This window comes from Ochotona curzoniae, unplaced genomic scaffold, assembly GCF_017591425.1.
Source record: "Ochotona curzoniae isolate NIBS_2020 unplaced genomic scaffold, NIBS_Ocur_1.0 scaffold_4701, whole genome shotgun sequence".
Classification (NCBI taxonomy): Eukaryota; Metazoa; Chordata; class Mammalia; order Lagomorpha; family Ochotonidae; genus Ochotona; species Ochotona curzoniae.
This window is the reverse complement of record NW_024467122.1, coordinates 67,578,643-67,588,681: the sequence shown is the minus strand read 5'-3', so window position 1 is coordinate 67,588,681 and position 10,039 is coordinate 67,578,643. Positions and strand designations below refer to the sequence as shown.

Sequence of the window (10,039 nt, the reverse complement as noted above, 5' to 3'; positions counted from 1 at the left end):
ATCCTAGAATGGAAACCCTGTGTACAAATACAGCTTACTCATCAGATCTTACTTTGACTCACTGCAGCTCATCAGTGTAATGTCTTACTGCATTTAGAAGTGGAGCCCACCATGTTCTCCTAAGACAACACTAGAGAAGTATATGAAAATAGTTCACAGAGGTGATAGCCCTTAGCTTCTGGGGACGTCAAAACTTGAAAAAACAAAAATGAACCATGAGTTGACATCCAGATATTTGCTTGCTCAGCATAAGTTGCCTGTACCAGAACACAGCTCAACACTCAATTCTCTTTCCTTTGTGGTGTTCTTGGGAAGTTATTATTTCAACGCTAGTGGTTCTTGGCCTGGCTGGACAATACAACCATGTGGGATGGGCCCAGACCAATTAAACTCAGAGTGGGGGTTGGGCGTGGGGGCTCAGAAGGAAGGGGGAGGAAGCCCAGAATCAGCATTCCTCATCTCCACAAGTGACTCGGACATGCCGCCAAGTTGTATGCCACTGATGCATTCCTTTCAGAGAGCAGTCGCTTGAGAGTATCTAGACAGTTTCTTCTAAACTTCATCAGAAAATGGGATTTTTCAGGAAAAGGCACCATCGTGCTTCCTCTAAGGATCCAGCCTGCTGCTCAGGAGACATAAGCTTGTGGCAGTTATCTGGAGCGCTGGTTGTAAAGAAGGAAATCCTTGTCTTGGCACAGCAGGCAAAGTTTCAGGCTTCGGCAGCTGCCTCCAGCAACAAAAAAGGCCCAGACGCCCATAAGCACCAATATTATATATGCTGACAGCAGATTTATTCCATAATGAGGACTTAGGAAAGTCTGGAAAGGAAAAATAGATCAGCATGGGTAATAACACTATGTTTTTTGATCATGGGGGATATCCAGAGAGAAAAAGAAAACGAGGAACACTTTCACTAGCTGGGGGCTGTTTCACCACACAGATGATGCAGGTTGTGTGTGAAAGACCCTGACAGGCACACATGGCTGATGCTGTCACCTGCCTGTAAGCCCATGACTTGTATTCACACAGCTACTCAGGAAGGCAGTCAATGCTCAGAACCTCACAGAATACCCAAGAGAAGATAATTGCATAGCCCTGGCCCTGGTTTATAGGCATTTCCATGTTGTCTGTTAGACTTCAAAAAGGAGAGATAAATCCAAATTACTTTAGCATGGAGTTTTAATATTTAAGAGAACATTGTCTCTTTTTCATCTACACAATTTCTTTGGGTTCTAAAAGACTATTTATTTAAAAAAAATAGATGGAATGCTGAGAGATATTACATTGCATAAGAGCGAAAACAGGTTTCTACCCCAAAGTAAAGGAAGGCCAAGTACTGTGGTATAGTGGGTAAAGTTGTCACTTCCAGTGTCAGCATCCCACATGGGTACCAGTTCAAGTCCCAGCTGCTCCATATCCAATCCAATTTTCTGTTAATGTGCCTTGGGAAGCAGTGGAGGAATGTCCAAGAACTTGGGCCCCAGCAACCACCTGGAAGAAGCTCCTAAATGCTACCTTTGGACTGGCCCACTCGGCCACTATGGCTCTCTGGGAAGTGAATCAGTGGAAGGAAGGACGCATTGTGTGTGTGTGTGTGTGTGTGTGTGTGTGTGTGTGTGTGCGCGCGTGCTCATCTCTCTGTTACTCTTTCAAATAAATAAATAAATCTTTTTTTAAAAAAAAGCAAAAATATGGCCTGGCATGAAAGCCTAGTGGCTGATGTCACTGCCTTGCATGCATCAGGATCCCATGGATGCCAGTTCTAATCCCAGCTGCTCCACACTTCCCATCCAGCTCTCTGCTTGAGGCCTGGGAAGGCAGTAGAGGACAGGCCAAAGCCTTGGGACCCTGCACCCACATGGGAAACCCAGAAGAAGCTCCTGGATCCTAGCTTCAGCTCAGCTCAGCTCAGCTCTGGCTTTTGAGGCTGCTTTGGAGATGAACACGTGGATTCAAAGATCTTTCTGTCTCTCCTTCTCTCTGTAAATCTTTCTAATAAAAATAAATAAATCGGGCCCGGTGCGATGGTGCAGTGGTTAAGGTCCTCGCCCTGCACGCCTGGGATCCCATATGGGTGCCGGTTCTAATCCCGGTGGCCCCACTTCCCATCCAGCTCCCTGCCCGTGGCCCAGGAAAGCAGTCGAGGACGGCCCAAGGCTTTGGGACCCTGCACCCATGTGGGAGACCCGGAAGAGGCTCCTGGCTTCGGATCAGCATAGCATCGGCCATTGTGGTCACTTGGGGAGTGAATCATCGGACAGAAGATCTTCCTCTCTGTCTCTCCTCTCTGTATATCTGCCTTTCCAATAAAAATAAAGCAAATCTTAAAAAAAAAATAAAATAAAAAATAAATCATTTTTTTAAAGCAAAAATAAGTAAGCTAGGCAGGAAATGAAGGAAAATACAAATTAATTAGAAACTGGGATGAGTACAAGGACAGAATAATAATTGTGATGAGCCTAGGAAAGGTAAAAACAAGGGGATCCACCTGGAGTGCCAAGAAGACCCTCAGTAGCATTTTGCCTGACATATACAGGAGGAAGAGCAAGCCAATCACGTGTAGGCTGGGGGGAGGAGCCAAAGGAATCCAAGAGTGTGGTGCAGCTGTGAAGGTGAGATAAGCCAGTATTAATGATGTTTAGGGATTAAAGGGCAGTATATAAAAAGAAACTAGAGAAGAAGGCAGAGGTCAACAAGACAAAATGTGGATAAGGTGTTCACTTCATACTCAAGTGTGCTGCAGGGTCATAGAAGGATATTAGGCAAGGGATCTGAGCGATTTGATTCAGATTTTTTTTTTTAACTGCAGAGAATGGATTCAAGGAGGCTATGAAAAAAGCAATGAGACTACTTTGGAAGACACTGTACTGGAAAGAGAGGGTACAAGGTGGTCACTTAGACTAGCATGCTGTTAGTGGAGATGGACAGCGGGCAATACAAAGTGAAGGACTGGCTGATGGAGTCAATGTGACGGCAAGAGAGGAATCAGGAAAGAATCCTGTGACTCTGGATTTAGGCAAACGGTGGCAACATCTAATGAGATGATGAAGACAAGAAGGTGAAACGTGAAAGACTTGGAGCAAGACCACATTCAAAAGGATGACTGAGGATTAAGGCTGAAAGGACATGTTACCAGTAACCTGCTCATGAGATTTCTCAAAGGGCAGATGTCAAGTCAGTCACTGGATCTACGTGTATGGAGCGAAGAGGCCTGGGCTAGAAAAGGAATGCAGAAGTGTGGCCTATAGGCAGAACTGAAAGCCATGGCCATGCCTATGGAGCTACTGTACAGAGGAGGGACAAGTCTAGATCAAGCCTTGAGAAACACTAACATTTACGAATTCCTGGGAAGAAGAAAAAAGCCAGTAAAGGTTTCTGCAAAGCAGCAGTGAGGGAAGACAAAACCAGGACAATCTGGTGCAGCGGAAGTCAAAAGAGGAAAATGCCTCCACTCTTTTTAAAGATCACTTCAATGTGGAAAAGCGGAGGTACTTTCTGACCTTGTCAGGCACAGTTCCAGAAAGTTGGCTGAGCAGAAAGAAGCCAGACTGGGCTAAAAGAACTGCAGAAGACTACTCTCTGAGGAGGCAGGAAGGAAAAAGGAACAACAGGAAAATGTTTTACCTGAGGTTTGTTTATCTGTGTGTCCATGAAGTGAGGGAAAGGTTGATGACACGGGACAGAACGTGTACTTAAGCAGGAGACAGCAGAATGGGGCCCAAAATCCAAGCAGAGCGACACTAGGAAGAAGGATATTTTCTTCTTTCTTCTTTTTCAAAGATTTAATTTTACTGGAAAGTCAGATTTACAGAGAGAAGGGGAGGCAGAAACATCTGTCTGCTGATTCACTCCTCAAGTGACTGCAATAGCCACAGTTGTCGATACAAAGCCAGGAGCTTCCTCTGGGTCTCCCACATGAGTAGAGGGTCCCAAGGCTTTGGATCATCTTCTGCTGCTTTCCCAGGCCACAAGCAGGGAGCTGCATGGGAAATAGGGCAGCTAGGATACTGAATCAGCAACCCTATGGGATCCCGGTGCACTAGGCTACCATGCCAGGCCCAGGAGGAAGGATATTTCTTCCAAGGAATCAAGGTAAGATATTGAGATGGGTTCCCACCCAGCTCCTGCATTTCCACTCTACAATGGACAGGATTTGATGGGGTCAGTTTGCTACCACCTTCTTTGCCTCTCAGCAGTCTCCATGACATATCCGTGATCTCACCCTCTCACACGCACAGAGATCCTGGCTAAGGCATTGATCCTGACCTATCAGCTCTGTCCTGAAAAATGGGCAGCCCATGCAGGTGGCACCTCATGCAGAAAGAGGGCCTCTCTCAAGAAACATCATCTATGGACAGGGCAGGCATTGAACATTTTGTGGGTTTTTTCTTCAGAATAATTTGACACCTCAAAATCCATTGAATTTTAATTTATTTTACATACAACTAAGTATTCTGTATTTGTATTTATTTACAAATTTTTAAAATAATTACAGAAGCAATACATGATGACTAGAGAAGATCAGAATATACAAATGAAGAAAATAAATTTTAGAATTTGAAGTTCAGGTAATTACTTATTAAACAAAGCAAAAAGTAAAATCAAAGAAAAATGGAGTGACTATATTAAACTGAAAAAATGTGTTCATCAAAAGACATTTAAGAATGTAAAAACAAATGACACCACAAAAGTTATTTGAGGAGCACACACTTGACAAAGAATTCCTTTATGGAAAATATAGAGTTCCCTAAGACCAAAAATAAAAAGACCAGGCAACAGATGGGCAAAAGAGCTGAATGGGTACTTCACAAAAAAATTACCCATATGGCCAATAAACACAGGAAGACTTGCCTAACTTCATTAATCATCAGGGAAACAGTATTTAAAACTTCAATTTGGTACTACAACAGAAATGGCAGTTTGGTTAACAACTAAGAAAGCCAGCCCAAGTGCTGATGAGGAGGGAAATAGTGCGACTCACACATTTAGAGTGGGTTTCAATTTCTGAAAAACTGAGTGGTACAAATGGCTGATACACATATACTACCATGCCACGGCAACTGCACTCCTAAACACATGCCCAAAAGAAACGTGTGTATGTTCACCACACACATACACTGGGATACTTGTCACAATAATATACACAATAGTTACAACACGATAAATGCCACAATACTGTAGAATGGATCAACTATGGTATAAGCTGTACCATACAGCAAGAAATGAGCAATCTGTAATTGTGAGAGGTTAACTCTCACAAGCATGTTGAGCTAAAGGAACCTGAAATAAGAATAAATATTATATGGCTGCATTTTCATTTCATACCCAGAAACAAAGCCAGCCTGTGGTTGTGGAAGTCAGAATCATTCCCACCCTTAGTGGAAGAAGTGCCCAGAGATATAAGGAAGCTCCAGGGAGCTGGCAATGCTTTGATTCTCATCTAGGTAACCTACTACATAGCTATCTCCACACTGGGAAAACACTGCACTGTATGCCCATGATTCGTGTACTTTTCTGTATGTGTGTTAAATTAGAATGGTTAGTTACACAACAATTCTCTAAAATCTGCCACTGAGACACAACTACTATTATTATTTTGGTGTATAATCTTTAAACATTCTAGGTTCTTTTTTGATCATTCAAGAGAAGAACTTTGACCATTTAATATCCAACATTTATTGGCCAGTTATTTTGCGCAGAAAATTGAGCACACAAAGACTGACATGTGACATCCTTGGTGATCAAATTCTAGTTTAAGAGAGATATAAAAACTATATTGAATAAAGTAGTGCTAGCCAAGAGTAAGTGTTATAACAGCTATGAAATAGTTCAGTGATTCCTGCTGAATATAAAATATGCAACTTCTCCAGGCTCACTGAGAAAGAATAACTTTTCAAACCAACCCAGAATAGGGGGAAGCCAAATCACACAAGCAGCACAGGAAAAAAGGGGTGCCTGTTGAGAAGCCACATTGAACCACTTTAGATAGAAGGAATGATGTGAACTATGATGAGCCACAGGAGCTAAGTTTTGCAGTAGGAATACTGGTAAGAGTTTATGTCAAGCAGAAGCAGCATGTTCAGAGGCGTCTGCTATGGCTGACTGCTTTTCTTCACAGATTTGGTTTCCAAGGACACCTGCTCCCCAGGATTTCCTGGATTTCCTCCTGCCTCACTGTTACTCTTGCCCAGTTTCAATGTTGAAGCATTCTGGAGCTCAATCTCACCTTGCGTACACCTATCCCTGATTTCTCTCCCTAATACCAGGCACTTTTGTCCAGCTGCTTATCTGACACATCTCCTTGTGAATATCCAACAAGGATGTGTCCAAAACAAGAACTCCTCCCCTCCCTGCCCAAGCCTCTCCATCGCATCTGAGAGAAGCCAACTCCATCCTTTCAGATGTCCAGCCCAAATCCTTGAGGTAACCTCAATTCCCCTTCTTTTACACACCTCATCTAATCTGTCAAGAAATGCAGTTGGATCCACTTCCAAAAAAATGTCCTAAAATCTGACAATTTCTCATCGTCTCATTCAAGTCCTCATAGTCCTTGATTACTGGCTGTGATCTCCCTGCCCCATGACAATCTATTCTCAACGCAGCAAAGAGGGTCTTCTGAGATGCAAGTGCATGTCTCCCTCTTCATCACTCTATAATGATCCATTTCACTGAGAGGAAAAGTCAATGCCAATACCACTAGGTGTGAATCTCACGTCCAACCTCATACTTCCCTCCTACCATTGCCTCTCGGGCAGTATCTCTTCCCAATCTCCCTCTCACTCTCTCTGGCTTACCATTGCCTCCTCAGATGTGGAATCTATGCTAGTCTTAAAACCATGGCCCTAGCTCTTCAGTGGAGGATACTGTTTCTCTAGAGAGCTGCATGACCAACTCCTTCATTTCTATTTCACCTCTTCACCACCTTCACAAGGAACCCTATCTGGACCACCTAATTAAGAAATGGGACGTTCTCCCTCTACATACACTCTGGAGATCTTTTCACCCTGCTTTTCTTTCTTTCTTTCTTTCTTTTAATAGTACCAATAACCTAACACAATATAAAATTTCTTATTTATTATAGTTGCTGTTTACCATCTATTGTCCATCCCTCCCCTATTCAACGATAAAGGCAGGGATCACAGAATGCACTCAGTGTAATATTTGTCAAATGCATGAATGGCAATAAGATTTTTCAGAAGGATATTTGCTTAAAAAAAAGGATATCTGCTTTATCATGAAACTTTCTTTCAGGTTATAAAGACATTGAGTTGCAGAAAATTTAAAATATGAAACTGTATATAATTAGAGAATCCACAATCACAATTCCAAGAGATAACTTCTGTTAGTATTTTAATTCTCTTTTGTCATCTTTCTTCCCATAAAACTTGGTTTTATATCAGTGCGAACATGTTCCAGGTAACCTTAGTATTCCACACACTGAAAGGTTTTGGTTGGGGGTATTTAGGGCAATAAGGCTACCTTTAGATAGGTCAGAGGATGAGGGGTTAAGTCTAAGAAACCTGACGTCATCTCCAGATGGACAGAGATGAAAGAGCTGCAGGGCACGATGCCACCAGGAGAAACCTTTCCAACAGTTCAGGGAAGAGGTGACAGGACCTGGTTTTTTCTGTCATAAATTTAAAGGCCCTTCAAAAAGTCTATGGAAAATGGAATTTAAAAAGACAAACTTACTTTGGTGCAAAAAAAAAAATTCATGAAATTCATGAGTATTCTTGAAAAACAGATTTTCCATGAACTTTTTGAAAACCCTTCATTTATAATAAATTACAATAAAAAATCAAACCCAAAGCATCTAACAGTTCTTCAAAAAATATATCTTGTCAAGTTTTTTAAGCTGTATTTTGAAAACTGGCAAGGTTATGTCAGTGAGGAGAGTGTGAACTGAACTGATCAGTATTACTGATCAAAGAAATAAGGACAGTGCATACAGTGTGTAAAAAAACAGTAAGGAAATCTGGCTTCATAATTTTGAAGTCAAAACAACACAAGGAAAGTTTCACAAACACTGGTGTTGAAGACACCATTACAATAACCAAAGAAACAGAAGTAATGAGCCAGTTACACAGGTTATAATTTTCATCTGATGATTTAAAACTACTACAATTTGTATCTTAAAGGATTTGAAGTAAGATGAAGATTGTTTCAGATGCACTCCCTAGCACATAATGCCAGAAGGTTTCAGCTTTAACACACATTAAAGACAAGACACAGGAAATTCTTTAATGAGACGCACCCAAAAATTACATGGCTGTCATCCTGTGGTAAGGTTCAGGTGATCCAGTCATGTAAAGAAGTTTTCTAAATTGTACCATGTGTGCTTATTTCGTTTAGAACAGGATCTACCATTTCAGATATAAAGACTTGCTTGTCAAGAAACTAGTAGTACAGTGACAACACTCACCTGAGCTGACACCAGCAGATGAGTCAGGAAAATGATCAGAATGACGTACCACTTTTTCTTCTCACATCCATCAAAAAATACAATGCCCCAGAACACATGCAGCAGCACGATGACCAGCGTCATGAAAGCTGAAAGGCAGTCAACAGGAGTGCCTGGTCAGACGACAGACAGCAAAGCCCACCGAGTGTCCAGGGCTGCAGGGAGTTTGACCAACATCCCACAGAAGCAGAGCCTGACACACTTACTCTAAAGGCAGCTCAGAACACAACAATTCTGCATAAAGGAACGTTTCTGCAGCAATTTCCTTTCTAGAGTGCAAACTCATTAAGTAAAAATTCACCAGCATCTTTCTCAATTTGCCTTCTATACTACTTGCAAGAGGCTTTTCTTAATTAAAAAGAACATCTTCTGCTTACACAAATTTCTTCAGTAAAATTGAATTTCTCCATAGATCCTTTTTTAAAAAAAAGGCCAACAGAAGGCTAAAACATTAAAATTTGAAAAAATTTTCTGATATTCTCCATAAGGAATGAGCACTGAATCATATCATCACTCCCTGGTTTTCTTGGTGGTGGTGGTGTGTGTCCTGCATCCTGGACAACATTCTTTATTAAATGCAATATATTTTGCAAGTCTTAACATGAGAAAAGAAAGGCATACAGACTTCCCAATTAGGACACCTAAGAAGAGACTACTAATATCACCAGACTGGCAAAACTTCAAGTCTGACAATTTTCTTTTACACACCTAGACAGAACACAATCTGGCATTACTAACTCAAGGGGAAATTTTGCATTGTTCACTTTATTCCAGCAATTCCACCACTATATCTGTATGCTAAACAGTGAGTTCAAAAGTCAATAGGTAGGGTGTGGCACGGTGGCCTAGCGCTAAAGTCCTTGCCTTGAATGCCCGGGATCCCATTTGGGCACCGGTTCTAACCCCGGCTGCCCCACTTCCCATCTAGCTCCCTGCTGTGGCCTCGGAAGGCAGTCGAGGATGGCCCAAATCTTGGGACCCTGCACCCACATGGGAGACCCGGAGGAGGTTTCCTGGCTCCTGGCTTTGGATCGGCAACACTGGCTGTTGTGGTAATTTCGGATGGAAGATCTTCCTCTCTGTATATCTGACTTTGTAATCAAAATAAATAAATCTTTAAAAAAAAGTCAATAGGTCACTGGTATCAGGGAACCTGTTAGAAATGAAAAATTGTTGTCCTGTGCTCCTGAATAGGGAACAATGGCAACAGGAACACAGCGAAACAGCCTTTCCAATTACTCTGCATTGGTCAAATTTCAGAACCACTACACTAGAGTATTCCTTACAAGTGTGGTAAGATGATACACACAGAATGTATCAGCATTCATGTTATAATACAAAAAATGCTTCTCATCAGACAAATGGATAAGTGGATCACAGTGTTTTCACATTATAAAATGCTGTGTGATCAAGTGAAGAAAGAAAAACAGACTGGACTGTGGGGGTGGACACTTGTGCCACAGTTATGACACCATTTGGGTCATTTGCATACCACAGCAGAGGACCTGGCTTCAAGTGTCTGCTCTACCCTAATGTGCAGGCATTCCCAAGAGGCAGCAGGCAATGGTTCAAGTAGCT

At 42.0% G+C, this 10,039-nt stretch overlaps 1 protein-coding gene across 3 annotated transcripts in view; it reads right to left on the bottom strand.

Annotated features, from left to right (window-relative positions):
* Positions 1–412: 412 nt before the first annotated feature.
* Positions 413–10,039, bottom strand: part of APH1B (aph-1 homolog B, gamma-secretase subunit) — a 34,864-nt gene continuing 25,237 nt past the window's right edge. For all 3 annotated transcript variants that reach the window (XM_040969653.1, XM_040969654.1, XM_040969655.1), the window contains 2 exons: positions 8,423–8,550; positions 413–818 (listed from right to left, as the gene is read on the bottom strand). In XM_040969653.1, the coding sequence (XP_040825587.1) occupies positions 651–818; positions 8,423–8,550 (296 nt within the window). In that variant the 3' untranslated portion in view covers positions 413–650. The remainder of the gene's footprint in view (positions 819–8,422; positions 8,551–10,039) is intronic.